At 37.9% G+C, this 15,654-nt stretch overlaps 1 protein-coding gene across 1 annotated transcript in view; it reads left to right on the forward strand.

Moving 5' to 3' along the window:
* Positions 1-15,654, forward strand: part of SPAG9 (sperm associated antigen 9) — a 118,628-nt gene that overhangs the window by 51,782 nt on the left and 51,192 nt on the right. Inside the window, exons 4-5 of the mRNA XM_019638509.1 lie at positions 1,155-1,249; positions 6,625-6,775. Coding sequence (XP_019494054.1) covers positions 1,155-1,249; positions 6,625-6,775 — 246 coding nt within the window. The remainder of the gene's footprint in view (positions 1-1,154; positions 1,250-6,624; positions 6,776-15,654) is intronic.

Consider the following 15,654-nt stretch of genomic DNA (forward strand, 5'->3'; position numbering starts at 1 on the left):
CCAGGTTGAGCTGTTGTTCAGCATCTTAGCTGTAGAGGGCAGTGTCACTGGCCCTCATATGTGGGATCCGAACCGGGGCCCTCTGGCATCCCAAGTTAGCTCTTAACCAACATGCCACTCGGCTGGCCCCCAAGCCCGCTCTTAACCGACGCACCACTCGGCTGGCCTCACCTTTTTTGATTTTTTAAAATTCATTTTTACTTATTTATATCACATTAGCATCTAGCAGAGGCCTTTTGATTTTATGATTGAAATTTGTTGCATTTCACATGTTTTAATTCTAGATTTGGGTTTCTTAAAAGTGGAACTATAGATTATCATGAATCAAATAGGACAATAGAATTTCTTGGCAATTTGTGTACTTGATATTTTTAAGTTTTCACTTCCACATTCAGCTCATCTATCATATGGTTCCTTATCCAAGACTCAAAATCAAAGTGCTCTGATTCTTCATTTTAATTTGCTGTTATTATAAATAATTATGTTAAGTAGTGATACTAGTAAATTAGCACTCAAAGAAAATATTTTAGCATTCTTTCAAATAAATCTGTAGACATAAAAATGCACATTTTGGTATTTAATTAAATTAATTAAATTGAAAGTGATCTTTACTCTGTGAATCCTTTGTAAAATGGAAAAGGTCACCACATATTAGTATGGTTAGATTTTTTTGTTAAACAGAAAACTTTCATACCTGAAAGCTCTTCTGAGGACATCTCTGAATTTTCTCCTTGTCTGTTTCTTCTCGTTTCATGTTAATTTCTTTGTTGTTTCTCATTTTAGTGAATGGATTTCTCAAATGCCCTCTCTTATTTTTAACCAGTAGTCTCTGATTGCCAACTCCCCAGTGTCTATATCCTAATTTGTGTTATTTATGTCTAAATTACATAATTTAATGGCATCACATATTGTAAAAAAAAAAAGTTTTTTGTTATGCTAAGCAATATGTTGGCTACTTTTATGGACACCAGTATCTTTAAATGTAAATCATTCGCAGATTTCTTTGCCATTAAAAAAAGTTCATTCTTAATATTCTTGTACATGGAACTATGGGTAATCTGATAAATTAGAAATTTATACAAAAATGTTTCTCTTGTTAAAACACTGTTTTTATTCCAGGTATTAGTCTTAATTTTTTTTTTCCTTCAAAATAGATGATCCATAATTATATGGAACACTTAGAAAGAACAAAACTTCATCAGCTCTCAGGGAGTGATCAACTAGAGTCCACAGCTCATAGTAGAATTAGGTAAGCTTTGTTATTATACATTCTGCCTTGAGAAAAAGCAAAATAAATAATCTGTTTCTGTTTCTCTGTTCTTTAATCCTGGAACAATAGTTAGGTTGATTCAAAAGCTCTCTACTGTGGTTGGAATACTATAGGAGGGAATAGCATAGAAAAATAGAAACAGGCTTCCCTATTAAAAAGGTAAATTGTGAGCCATGCCATGTAAGCAGCATATTGAGATATTTTCATTGTTTTCTAATACTTAACAGAGATTGCATTAGGTTTAAGCTTTTTTGATTTGTGGGAACGCTGGAAAATTTTCATTTCTCCTGGTTTAAAGTCCTTTTTGTTAGAGAGGCAGGTTTGAAAGGGTTAGCGAGACTTCTGTTTGATGTAGGAGTGTGAATAAATTATGTAGATCTCCAAGCAGTGTAGCCAATGAGCTAAGCTAGGACTCTTAGTGGGAGAGGAACCTAGTTAATAGGCTGGCTGTCGCTCAGGATTGCTGCATAAATGCTAGGGGCAGCAGCTCTATGGTTATGAGGTGGGGAGAGCGGGATGACGTCATCGCTTTGGAGCTGCTGCAGGATGGAGTGGAAAGCTGCTGCTGATGGCATTGTTTTTGTGGCAGCAGCTGAATGACAGATCCTCACTACAAAGATACCCCTTTGGCCCCCGTGTAGGCCTCCTGGTTCGGGCGTTTCACCATGCCAGCACAGCGCCATGAGTCCTGGATGCATGCTGCTGTTTGTGTTTGGCTTTGTTGGCGGGGCGGTGGTCATTAATTCTGCTATCTTAGTATCTCTCTCTGTTTTGCTGCTTGTGCACTTTTCTATTTCTACCGGTGTGCCAGCTCTGACGCAGAACCTACCAAGGATACTCAGGTACTCCAGTCTCTCTTAGAATCCCCCTGTAGTTGGCTTTTCTCAGTTTTTAGCTTCACGGGTCTGCTTTGTAACCATTTCTGTTGCAGATTGAAACAATGGAAAATGGCCTGAAGCTAGGATTTCTATTTTTATTTATAGTCATTTATTGGCTGTCACTTAGGGATGCAGCTTTGTGTTTGGAAACCACGGCCTTAGGAAAAGGATTTTCATATTGTACTTCTACACAAGTACAATCAGTGGTGGTCTTGTTTTAAGCAGTGTTCAAAGTGTGAAGAGAGATCAGGAGTGGAGAACCGGGTCCAAGTTTATACCACCTCTGGTTTAGCCTCTTGAGTCTTTAGGGGCAAATATCTTTTATGCCTGGGCTTGCATTTGATTAAACACGGGCCGGAGGTGTTTATTTTGTTCCAATTATCTTTTGACTGTGGAGGTTTAGGCATCATTTTTGCAATTTTTGGTAGCAGCTCATGGGAACCGACCATTTAAATATTTTCCTCCTAAAACAAAATATATTTTAGAGTGAAACAATTTAAGCCTTTTAGGGCAAGGAATGCATTCCCCCCATCATTTACACATCAAAGTTGTGAAAGCTTTACAAAGCCTATTCACTATTGTTTAGTCAGATGTTGCCCTTTCTTTGTAGACTTGGGTGACAGATATTCATGCCTGCTTGTGGGGGTAGTCATTAATCTCTGTATCTTTTCTGCTTTTCACTTTACTTGTAGCCTGCAAGAACCATCTTGCACGTTTTAGAGGTTTAAGGTTTTGGTTGATTTTGTTTTCTAACTTATCAAACTAAAACTACCCATTGTTCATATTTCTGCTTTGCGTATGATTTTAAATGAAGGTTCACAGTGGATAGCTTTTATTATTTAAATGTTTACCTAAAATACTCAATTCCTAATTGGAGATTTAGATAAACTGAAATGAAGTAAAGTAGTACATTCCCTCAATGTGTTCTTTTTAATTTATAGATCAGTTCCTGTTCAACATTAGTTTAAGGCCCAGAAATTAAATTTTAAGGTCAAAAACTAGATGCTTATTTATTTTCTCTCCTAATTTTTATTACTTGTATACATTTCAGCACATAAAAGATTTGTATGTATGTATGTGTATATATAGGCTTTTAGGAAATTAAAAATACCTTCAGAATATGTAGAATATTAAAATAAGACTAATTTGAAAGGGCTGCCTGAGAAGGCAGTGCCGTGCTGAGCCTTGCAGTGCTGGGAGCTGGGTAGGAGGCTTAGGGGTTGGGCTGCCTGGGCACACATGCTCTACCATGTGTGAGCTGTGGGACTTTTGGCAAATTGCTTACTTTCGCTGTGCCTGAGTTTCCTCATCTGAGGGTCTTCCCCATTGGGTGGTTTTAAAAATCATGTGAGGCGATTATTTTATATTTAATCAATTACAAGATACACAGCAAATTAAGCAAGTAAATAGTTTTCATAGTTACTTATATGTACCCCCTTTTTAGCAGAAACTATTTTAGTTCCAGCTAGTTTATTGATAAAATAATTTATGATTAAATTTAAAAAGTTCCTTGACAAACGTTGCTGTTAATCTGATTGAATAAAGATGTCAATTTCTCAATATTAATATTGAATTGTCAAGAAGCAGATAGTTCCAAGGAAAGCACATGGGCCTCAGAGCCAAACAGGTCTGACTTTGCATCCGATCTCTGCTGATTACTAAAGTCTCTGAGCCTCTTTTCGTAATCTGAAAACTGGGAAAATAATCCCTATTTCTTCGTGAGGATTGATGAAATCATGTAAATAAATCATCCATTTCAGTGCTTACCACATGGTGTTGAACAAATATAATCTTTTTTTACTGTCCTTTATATGTAGTATATATTAGATTTTATGTATATATGATTTTGTTAATGATTATGTATTTTGAATGTGAATATAGCCAAAACATGTTTGTGAAATTATTTATACATGTAAGTTACATTTAGATAACCAACTGAAAAATGGATATATGGGGTTAAGGCAGTTTACAAAAGAATATAACGAGGATTCTGATAGTTGGTGATAGATAGCACTGTTTCTAGACAGTAATAGCATATTGAAATGCCTGAGGCTTAAATCTGCCACTTGATCATTTATCCACATGTGTCCCATTCTTTGGTTTCTTCGGTGAGTTTTACTGAAGCATTTAATAAATACATACAGAGTACCAACCATGCATGCCTACATAGTCCAAGTCTAATGTTCACCTTTGGGGGTTTCTTTTCACAAGTAGGATTCTAACTGGCTTGCATAATTACATGTCCTTCTCCTTCCTTCTAACTCGTATGTAATTTACTAGTAAAATGAGGAGAGAAGAGATGTATGTAGTAAGATTATTTTTCTAGAGTTGGGACAGTGCAACCCAGAGCATCATTGGCCCTGTTGACAGATAGCTACTAACGAGTCTCTAAAGAAAAGTTCCCGCCCTATGAGCAGTTTCTGAATGAAAAATAAAAGCCATACAAAGCCATTCTACTTGTATTTTGGATTGTAGATTTACAGATTCCTTCCTCAATAGTTTTACACTTTTTCAGTATTTGATATATGTGAAAATCAATATGTTGCCATTCATATAAGAAGAATAATTCTAATGACTGGCCTGTATTTTGATTTCTGTTAGCTGTGTGACAATTCACATGAAGTCTGTATTATCTTCCTGGTTGTCTTTGCGTTTGGGGTTAGAGAGCTTTCCATTAAACTCTATCCATTAAATTCTCAAAAGTCACTTTTCCGCTTAAGTTGTTAAGATACGTTAAAAAAATAAATAAATCATCTAGTAGCTCTTACAGCCTTAGATTTTTAGTTCCCAAAATATATTCCCCTCAAATTGAGGGACAAATATCAGGTCAACAACTTTTTATTTTGCTAAGTATGGACATTAAAAAAATTCACCTTCAGTCGCTGTCACTATCATTTGATGAAAGAAAGGGCATTTTAAAATCAAAGAAGCAGAGAAGATACAGAAAAGGGTCATAATCAAGAAAAAACAGGTTCTATGATATATGGAAATATATATGTGTACAATACGTACTGTATTATCCAATAAGGATATCATAAATAATACCTCTTTTTGCCACAGATTTATGAAAACTATTGCTGAACCAGCATTTGGGAATAATTGCTATAAACATAATAGTTGACTAGTTACTTTAATTTTTGTCCTTTGGTTGTTTTGGCAGCTTGTAGTCGCAAACCTAGATTTGGTATTAAAATCTAGTCTTTAATTGTGCTGCCTACCTGCATTCGAATCAAATAGGAAAAGTACTCCAAGTGTGAAGAAGTGATGAATAATTAGTTCTGATAGAGAAAAACCCTGTTTTATTTTCTTGTGCATAGAACTTTAATAAAATGCAGTCTGTCAACCCTTTTGCTTCACCTAATCTTTAAGAAAATGTTCTGATAGTTTTACTGAACCTTTCTGATTGTCATTAGGACTGGAAGAGCATACCCTTTGTGTTAAGTGAGGGCATGTTTTAAAAGTGGCTTGAATTTCTTGGTATAAAAATGAGTGTACAGAATGAAAGACTTATTTAACAAAACTGAATATTTTCCCACTTTTATTTATAACCTCAGTGTTTCTAGTCTTACATTCTTACCGGTAGAGTTACGGGTACAAGTTCCAGGAGCGCCCAAACCTTTAGTGTCTCATTTCTTGTCAGTTTCCACACTTGTGAGTTAATGACCCAGGGTGACTTGTTAGTAAGCTTGTTTCCACCCTCTAAGATCCCTTTGATTTAGAATCTTCTGTGCATCAACAAAGGATGTGTTTCTTGTTGCAATTCTATTATTATTAAAATTATAACTCTTGTTCTTTGAAATTTCCCACAAAGCATTGGAAACTCTACAGTCTTTCATAGAGTTTTTTGTCCTCCTTGTTTGGAAAAACTGACCATGGTTTTCTCTTATGTTGTGATGGAAAGGAATTCATACATGGGTTCTGTAGAAAAAATACAGCTTTTCTGCTTTAGGGAATAAAACTCTTGAGCTCTTTCCTACCATTTCATCAGTAGCCCTGATTTAGATGATATCAATGTAGATATTGCTTTTGGCAGAAAAGGCATTCCCTGAAGTAGGTTGGGTAAACCTCTAGGGATTAGTGTGAGGACTTGGAAAGTCTAGGAGCAGGGGCTGCCATCACTTCCAAAAGAGGAGGTTTCAAGTTCCCCTAATCTAACCTAAGTGTGAATGAAAATTTAGCTGTTCTTGCTGTGAAAGTGGACCACAGACTGCTTCCTGGGCTAGGAGCTCCTCAGTGACTTATAAGATTTCCTAGACCATTTCTTACTACTATTCTTAGTTGATGTCTTTGGGCTAATTTAAATTTCTGAGATCCTGTTTTTTCTCTTTGGTAAGACTGCTTGTTCAGATAGGCAGACACTATTATTTAAGAGTAATGATTCCAAGGCAGTGACAGCCCAGGCTTATTCCTTAGAGTCATGGCAACAAAGAATTAAAAATGAACGAATGCTTAATTTTTTCTCCCCTCTCCAAATAGAAAAGAACGCCCTATATCACTAGGGATTTTCCCATTACCTGCTGGAGACGGATTGCTTACACCTGATACTCAGAAAGGTGGAGAAACCCCTGGATCAGAGCAATGGAAATTTCAGGAATTAAGTCAACCACGTTCTCATACCAGCCTGAAGGTAAGCTTTCTTCGGCCGAACTTTTTTTTTTTTACATTTTATAAGTTTTTCTCTCCAAATTGAAGGACTAGACCAGGGGTCAGCAAACTTTGTAGACGGATGAGCCAATCCTGTCCCTCAGAAAATTTAAAAATTATTTGAGGGCCATAAAACAAATGAAATCACCATTATATGAATAATATCCTTTAAAAATTTTTATAAATGAAGCTATGATAGTTTCATTTTCATTTTCAATTTTACTTCAGAGACATATGTACGTACCCAAAAAGCCGCATGTGGCTCGCGAGCCGCCGTTTGCAGACCCTTGGACTAGACAACCAGAACATAATAAACATAAGAATGAAATAGCTTGTATACATTTTAGTTTGTAAAACCATCTTTTTTTTCATTGGGCATGAGCTCTTCCCAAAGAGTTTTAATTTTTTACTATTCTTTTTCAAGTTATAGGAAAACCAAGTCAAGCGTTGTTACATCTTGATTAGTATACTAAGGAACTATTCACCACAATTTCTATTTGATTTAGGCTACATTATATGAATTTAGGGTGGGGTGACTAATGAGCCTTATTTTTTTTAGAATTGAAAATCATTGCCACCTGAATTCCTTGGTTCACTGTTGGAAGCTTCACAATTCAGTAGGACTTCACTTTAAAAAAAAAAAGGCTCCTTCCTCAAAACCCTTCATAAGCAACACCCAGAAGTACATTGTGTTTAGCTAAAAAGGCCTGGTATTAATTCATTATAGATATATTTTTGACCAAGAATTTGTCATCGAATAAGTTATAAATATGGTATAAACATGAATAATATATAAATAATATACTGTAGGAGTGGAGATATATTCTACATCTTATAAAGTGGAATGCTTATAAAGGGAATGTTATTTCTAAAAGAACCTTATTACGTTATAAAATCTACTCTCTCATAAAATAAACAAGCTACCTCTAATGAGTAAAAATGAATTACTTACATCTTACCTCCTTTTCTTGCTTTTTCTCCAAAGTACCATGGTGTAAGTACTTAAAGATGGCTAGTAGGATACTTCTAAAATACTCAGTCATTTATTGACTTCGTCTGGTTCTGTCCACTAAGAACATGCAATCCATGCAGTTTATTTCCTGCCGTAGCCCTAGCACTTGGAAAAGTGCCTAGCCCGTAGTGGCCACTCAGAGCATGTTTGTTGAATGAATTATTTGTTTTAGTTGTTAGAAAGACTGTTTTAGGATAATATAAATAAATGGTCTGTTTCTCAGCTCTGGAAGGTGGAGGCATTTAGAATCATTCCATTGACCTTTGAAATGTGCTCAAAACCGTAAGCAGTCAATAAATATTTGATAGCTTTTCTCTCCCTGAAAAGTATTTTTAACAGTAAGACTGACCTCACTTGTTTTTCCTTCTCTTTTTCTTGTTGCCCAATTTATTACAAGCTAATCGCAGTTGCTCAGTGTCAAGCCACAGTCATTCCCCCAAGAAGCTCTCATTCTTTACTCCCACCGCCACACTGCCTGTGGGTTTCGTAGACCTTCCAGCAGACCCATTCCTCAGTAGCCTACTTGCCATATCCCTTTCCTAAAACAAAATTGAGTAGGAGGGATGCTTTTAGTACATCAAGAGTGTATACCATATGGTAACAATATTTTATTACTATCCACCTTAAGAGAAGATTGTTATAATTCTCTTGTTATTTAATCCAGTGACATGCTGTGACAGAATTTTACCGGCAAGTTATAAACTGATTAACAGATGATTAATACGGACTTAGGCATAGGTGGTTTTGTGTGTGTATGTGTGTCCTCCCAGAGATACTAATGCAAGTACTCCCTGGAGAGTTTCTAAAATAAAATCCTGTCTCACTCTACTCTGGACATGGAGCCACTAAATGAGTTAAAGGCTCATTTCCAGGAACAGACAAAGTGGTACATTTCAAAATGGCAAAAGTCCAGTTTGTAAAGTATGTCTAACAATTAGGAAATTGTATCCTTTACCTTAGCCCTTGTTATTAACCAGAAGTCTTCTCTAACTTTACAAAAGGCTGAGAGCAGGGGTTTTTAGTTCACATATACCCACTTAGTCTTGGTTTCCGTGCGTAACAGGGACTGGACTAGACTATCTCTGATTTCATATATTCTGCAACTTTCATTTTTCTTAGTATTTTGGGGATGACCTAACTATATTCAGGGCATGCGTTGCCTTCATTATAAAGGAATTGAAGGTGAGAATGAGAATCAATATTAATTTTACTAGTACAGTTTTTCTGTGAAGTAAGGTTAAGGTGAAAATGTTCTGTGAGAAAACTGCATGATGGGTTATAACCAAGGAAACAGCTTTAGGAAACTTAGTGGCAGAAAAATGGCGGTACAGGGGGTTTGCCAGTGATGGTAAAGTCATGGGCCTTCTTTGTGCTGTATTGCACATTTCTCACTATAAGAGAGTTATAGTCAATAAGGTTATATCTTCAGGTATTGGAAAATCTGCCAAGAATGATGCATATAGAAAAATGTACAAGTTATCCTTAAAAAGCAGTGTTTGTACATAATTATTCCTTCATTTATCATATTCCTGTGGGGAGATCAACAAATAGGTAAACAAATAAATTCAAGTATTGTTATGTATTATTAAAAGAAAGCAAGGTAAGGGGATAGAGAGTAATTATAGGGAGGGATGCTTATTTTAGGCCTTTCAAGGCCTAAGTTAGGCCTCTTGGAGGAGGTGACTTGACCTTGACATGAGGGTTGTGCATGTGTCTGGAGGAATGTGTTTCAGGATGATCACAGCATCTGTGAAGGCGCTGAGGTGGGGGAAACTTTGGCTTGTTTGAGGGACAATTGTTTTCTCTTCATCCCACTTCTGAGACTTTCAGTCCTACCTACTGCACCAACATCCCTATTCTCAGGGTTACCAAAAATATCCACCTTTCCAAATCTAGTAGAAAAGTCTCACCCTACCTTGTAGCAGCATTTCACACATTTGAATTCTTTCTGCTTTTTGAAATGCTTTGCTTAACTTTGCTCCCAGGACACCTCCCGCCCCCACTGGTTTGCTTAGCTGCTCCTTCTCCGTTGTTGGTTTTGGACCTCTAAATGTTTGAGTTTCCCAGGGTTTAAAGCTCAATCCTCCGCTGTACTTAATCTGGGTCACTCAAGTTCTGTGTCTATAAATGCCATCCACACACACCTGTGTTCACAAATTTGAATCTCTGACTCTGACCTCTTCCCTGAACTCCAGATCTTTGCATCCAATTGCTTTTTTTTAGTTCTCTCAGATACATATTTGTATGCTGCTTAGGTTTCCACCAGTAGGAACACCCTCTTTCAAGACCGTTCTAAATTCCCCAGCTCACATAACGACTTCCTGGACACCCTGCTGATGGTCTTCAGTCTAATTTAGAGGTCAGCTCAAGGCAAAAAGCAGGGGAGTTTTATATTACATCATTAACAGAAATTTTTTGCTGCAGGGCTTCAGGTGAAATTGGTAAAAAGTAACTTCTTATGTTAAATGACCAAAACTTATTCCGTTAAAAATGTATTATAAAAGTGCAAAGGCCGGGATGGGCAAAATGTTAAGATAGGGTTGTTCATGCAACTGAATTACATTCATGAACAAGCTGCAAAAAAAGAAGGAAATAGAGAACAAAAGGCCAAGAATAACCCTGAAAAACAATAAGAACAAAAACTTGCCCTCCTAGATATCATGACTTCCTGTAAAGCTCTAATTATTAAGGTGGTGTAGTATTGCATTAACTGCCCTTCCTCTTTTCTTTCTGCACATTTCAGTCCTAACGACCCTAGGTAGAGCAGAGCAAGGAAGTGTCCACAGGGTGGGGAAGATATCACAGCCCAAGCCAGGTTAGGAGGGTATCCATGTGCGGATAGCCTGTTGTAGACAGTCAGGGCCCCAGTGGTGTGAAGGACATCCCTGCAACGGGACAGCCTGGCTGGGGGGTCTCAGAGCCTGAACAGGGTGGTGAGGGCCTCCCCAAGGGAAAGGCACCAGCTTAGGGTGTCAGAGTCTGATCAGGTGGGGAGGCCTGATGCTTCCTCATGCAGCAGCATCATGGGGTGAGGGTGGCGGGAGTCTGGAATGGAGAAGCAAAAAAATACACAGGGAGAGAAGGGTACTGGCAAGGAAGGGAGAGGTTGTAGTGGCAGAGAAGAGAGACCACAAGAGACTGCAGCCCTGGCAGTCGGGACAATAGTTTCAGAGTGGAAGGAGTTGTTAGCAGGGTCGGCTGTGTGGAGAAGTCAGGTAGGACGAGGACTGAATTCGTAGGTGTAGGTTTGAGCAGTTGGAGTTGCAGGGCTAGTAACGAAAGTGAATGTGAATCATGAAAGAGGGAAATAGAAAGTATACATTACTCAAGAAAGGTGTTTTAGTGGGAGGAGAGAAAAAGGATCACCTGAATTGGCAGGGTAGAGGGAAAGTATTCTTAGGATGGGAGACACCGGGTTGTTTGTAGACTTAGAAGAGTTCAATAGGTAGAAATTTAAAACAAGGGCGTGAAGGAAGATGATACATCAGAATCGCAGGGGGAGGGCAGTGGGGAAAGGTATCACATAGCCCAGCTGCAATTAAAGTCTACTCTGCTGATGGGACGCCTCAGTTTTTCCTAGTCTTTTGCTATTACAATACTGCAGTGGATAACTGTGTACATAATTTTGTAACTGTATTTATAATTCCCATAAGTGGGATTGCTGGGTCAAAGCATGTATTGAAGATTTTGATGGATATTGCCACATCACCTGCCTAAGGGGTTGCAGCCATTAGTACCCTTACTGGCGATGTTGTATAAATTCTTTATTGCTTTGTAGGTTTAGAGTTCACATATCCCTCCCTTATGGCCAAATATGGAAAGAGAGAGAATGAAGTGTTTTCAATATCATTTTAAATATCCTACACATAAACATTTTCATGCTCTTTTCTACACCTTGGTTGGTATCAGTTTGGCAGTGATTTCACAGAGTCCACCCAGTTTCACATACACACATATGTATGTATATATGCCTGTACCTATACCTGTATATATACATGCTCCTGCACATGCCTCAAAACACGTGTGTGAGAGTGTATGCATACATGTATATACTCCAAAAAAAATTTTTTTCCCTTTGAAGAGTCTCCTGGTTTGTTAGTTGTTAGCAGAATGTGACTTTTAGAACAGAAAAATTATTTTAACTAGAAAGCAATTGGATTGATACCTACCTACTTGTGAAAATTTTAGAGTTCTGTTAAAACCGTAAGACCTCAAATGCTTTGGTAGAGCTGCTGTGCGAAGTTCTTGTTAGCAAGCTTGGTATGTGAAGCCAGTGGTCGAGGGGTGCTGCATTCTTCAGGGGATGTGCTTGGCATACAGAAAAGGAAATGTCTGAACAGAGCCGGCATTCTTGTTTAGAAGAATTTTCCACTTCCTCCATTTGTGGTTAAGTTGTTAAATTGTTCCTATTTCTTTAGTTTTCCCAAACTTGACTCTCTATAGTAGTTGAACCATAGGCCTGTATCTTCTGTGATTAAAGATTCCTATTATAAAATGCATGTGTAATTTTCAATTCTCAGTTAAAGCTCTCAGTTTTTTAACTTTTTACTTTGGAATATTTTAGGCTTACAGAAACATTACAAAAATAGTCCAGAGTTCCCATCTACTTATCACCCAGTGTCCACCAATGTTAACTAACCATTGTACAGTTATCCAAACTAAGAAATAAACATTGGCACTGAGGGGAGGAGCAAACTTGCCTCTACCCTCAGGGTTCATCTGGCTGGTCTAATAATCAAATAGACATGAGACAGATTAGCAAGAGTATATAACCAAATTTAATACATACATGTGTATGGGAAGCCCACATACATGACAGAGTCAGAGACCTCACATGGCACAAGCGGTTCAAAGATGGAAAGGCAACATGGGTATATAAGACATCTGAGCTAGGGATGTGGTAAGGTGCCTTGGGGAGCTTCAGAGGCTCATTGCAGGATGATAAGAAGAGCAGTGCTTAGTAAATGGAAGTTTGTCTTGCCTTATAGATGATCTCTAATAATCTCCCATATGGGCAAGCCTCCTAACTACCTTCTAGATAATTAAGGGAGGGGAAGAAGTTTCTCTCGAACCTAAAGCTAAAATTGTCCTTAGCTCAAAACAATCCACATACCACAGAAGCACGTCTTGGTGGGGCTCGTTCTGAAACCGCGCAACACAATACTTACCATTAGCTAAATTACAGACTATTTGGATTTTGTCAGTTTTCCCATTCCTGTCCTTTTTATGTCCAGTCCAGGCCCCCACATTGAAGTCAGTTATGTTTCCTCTGTCTCTTCCAATGTATGACAGTTCCTTGTCTTTCATGACCTTGAGGCTTGAAGAGTACTGGTTAGTTTTATTGTAGAATGTCTCTCAATTTGGGCTTCTCTGATGATTTCTCATGGTTAGATTGAGGTTATAGATTTTTGGCAAGAATACTGAAGAAGCAATATGCCTCAGGGGTAATGTTAACCTTGACCACTTGGTTCTGCTGGTGTGTGGGGATTTCTCCATTGTAAAGTTACTATTTTCCCCTTTATAACTAATATCTTGGTGGATATACTTTGGGACTGTGCAAATATCTTGTTTCTCCTCAAACTTTCAGTTTTTTAGTATCCATCTATAGATCTTACCTACAGAATCCAAGTGGTGACTTCTGAACCTTATGATTGATTGCTTAAACCAGAGGCATAGAGGAGGCGATTTTAAGTCAAAACAAAACAAAACCCCCACACCCGCATTGTAACATATTAGATAATAAAAAAATGGATCTTGTCATCCTGAGAGGTAGGTAGTACAAGCCGAAGATACTAGGACCTATGCTAACATTTAGTAGATGCAATCTTTCCCCCTTTCCAGGTCAATAGGAGTCCTGAACCTCTGAAGGCTGTACAACAGGAGACAAGAATGGTGTTTCAAAACGTTTTCAAAAAGTAAATGGAGGGGGCAGCTGGTTGGCTCAGTTGGTTAGAGTGCGGTGCTCGTAGCACCAGCGTTGCTGGTTCAGTCCCCGCATGGGCCGCTGAGGTGCGCCCTCCACAACTGGATTGAAACAACTGCTTGACGTGGAGCTGATGGGTCCTGGGGGGGAGGGGGAACACTGTTCTCCAATAAAAATTTTAAAAAACAAACAGTAAATGAAAGCGTTTAACTGTTGGATACTCCTCAACTGATGTTTTCAAGCTACCAAGTGCTCAGTTTGGAAGACTACTGATGTTATTTACTGAAATACAAAAGAAAAGTATTTCCTCTATAGTGGTTGCCAGGGCTTTACTGTAATCTATAATTTACTCCTCCTCTAAAGTCAGCATTTTGAAATAAGGGAGAGAAAATACAGTAAATCTCATAGAACTTCAGTCTGCTTACATTTATATAGCTCTAGGTGAGAAAACAAGTATGCTTTGCACAAGTGTCTTCCTCAGGACGATGTACATAACTTGGATGTATCCTGGAGACAGCCCAGTGTGTCATTTTCCCATGGGCTGCCTCCCTAGTTGAACAGATTTCTTTAGCCCCAATCAGGGCACCAGTCAGCTTTGCTCAGCAAACATCTTTTGAGAGCCTGCTTCATGTCAGGCTTGGTGTGTTGTGCACTTAGTATACAAAGATAAATGAGACATCTCCTACCCACTAGGTCTGGGTTAACCTGGGCCCATGGAAACCCTTCAAAGGCAGGTCTGTGACAGTGTCCTCTTTCTTCAGAAATACCCTCAGGGTTAGGACATTCATGCCTTTCATCCGAATTTTTGTGAACCTGCATCATAATTTACATCTAGATTTATTTAAGCTAGCTGTGTCTAGAGTTATGGCTCTCACTGTTTCTTTGGGTCATACTCGTAGACTCCTCTAGGCATAATTGAAGTTATGAAACTGTCCATGAAATACATGTACACGTAGAATTTTACGGTTCTGTTATGCCATAGAGTTGTAAATCAAAAGAGGTTAAGAACCACTGCTTTAGACGTTTCACTTTTACTTGGGGAGAAAAAAGTCAACATAGAATTTAAAATATAAGGTAATGTGTTATAGTGGGACCCACAGGACTAGTTTATTACCTTTTATAATTTTGTCTTTACTTTCATTAGGCCTAAAATCTTTGCATCTAAAAGACAGCTTATGTAGCAGAGTTGCTTGCCCTTTTATTTAGCTTACTTCACATGGAGTCAGGCAGGCTACTTAGAAAACATGACATTTGGAGCATTTCTAAGTTGTCCTTAATGGGATATTTATTTTCTATAGTTGTGAACATACTTTCTAGTCTCTCAGAACATAAATAGCTGTGGCGCAATGCCAGATAACACATGACGTGTGTATTCTATACAGCACTGAGCACATCAGGATTTGATGAATGGAACAACTGAAAATATTTTTGTAAAGGCTTATATTTTAGCCTGATTTCTAAAACCAGTAGAAAAATGGCATAAGGACCAGATTGTTCTCACCACGGTATCTAAAATGAAGCTGAAAATAATGAAACCTATTTTCTTTTTTGTGTGTGGTCAAAAACACATAAAAATTTTATCATCTTAACTATTTTTAAATGTACAGTTCAGTAGTGTTAAGAATTTTCACATTGTTGTGGAACAGATCTCTAAAAATTGTTTGTCTTGCAAATCTGAGATTCTGTACCCATTAAACAACAACTCCCCCTGTTCCCCTCCCCCCAGCCCTGGTAACCACCACTCTACTTTGTGTTTCTATGAATTTGACGAGTTTGGATACTTCATATAAGTGGAATCATGTAGTAGTTATCTTTTTGTGACTGGCATACATATTTCACTTAGCAAAATGTCGTCGAGGTTCATCCGTGTCATAGCAGCATGTGACAGGATTTCCATCCTTTGGTTCATTTCATTATATGTACACAC

This window comes from Hipposideros armiger, unplaced genomic scaffold (assembly GCF_001890085.2).
Source record: "Hipposideros armiger isolate ML-2016 unplaced genomic scaffold, ASM189008v1 scaffold_40, whole genome shotgun sequence".
NCBI classification, from domain to species: domain Eukaryota; kingdom Metazoa; phylum Chordata; class Mammalia; order Chiroptera; family Hipposideridae; genus Hipposideros; species Hipposideros armiger.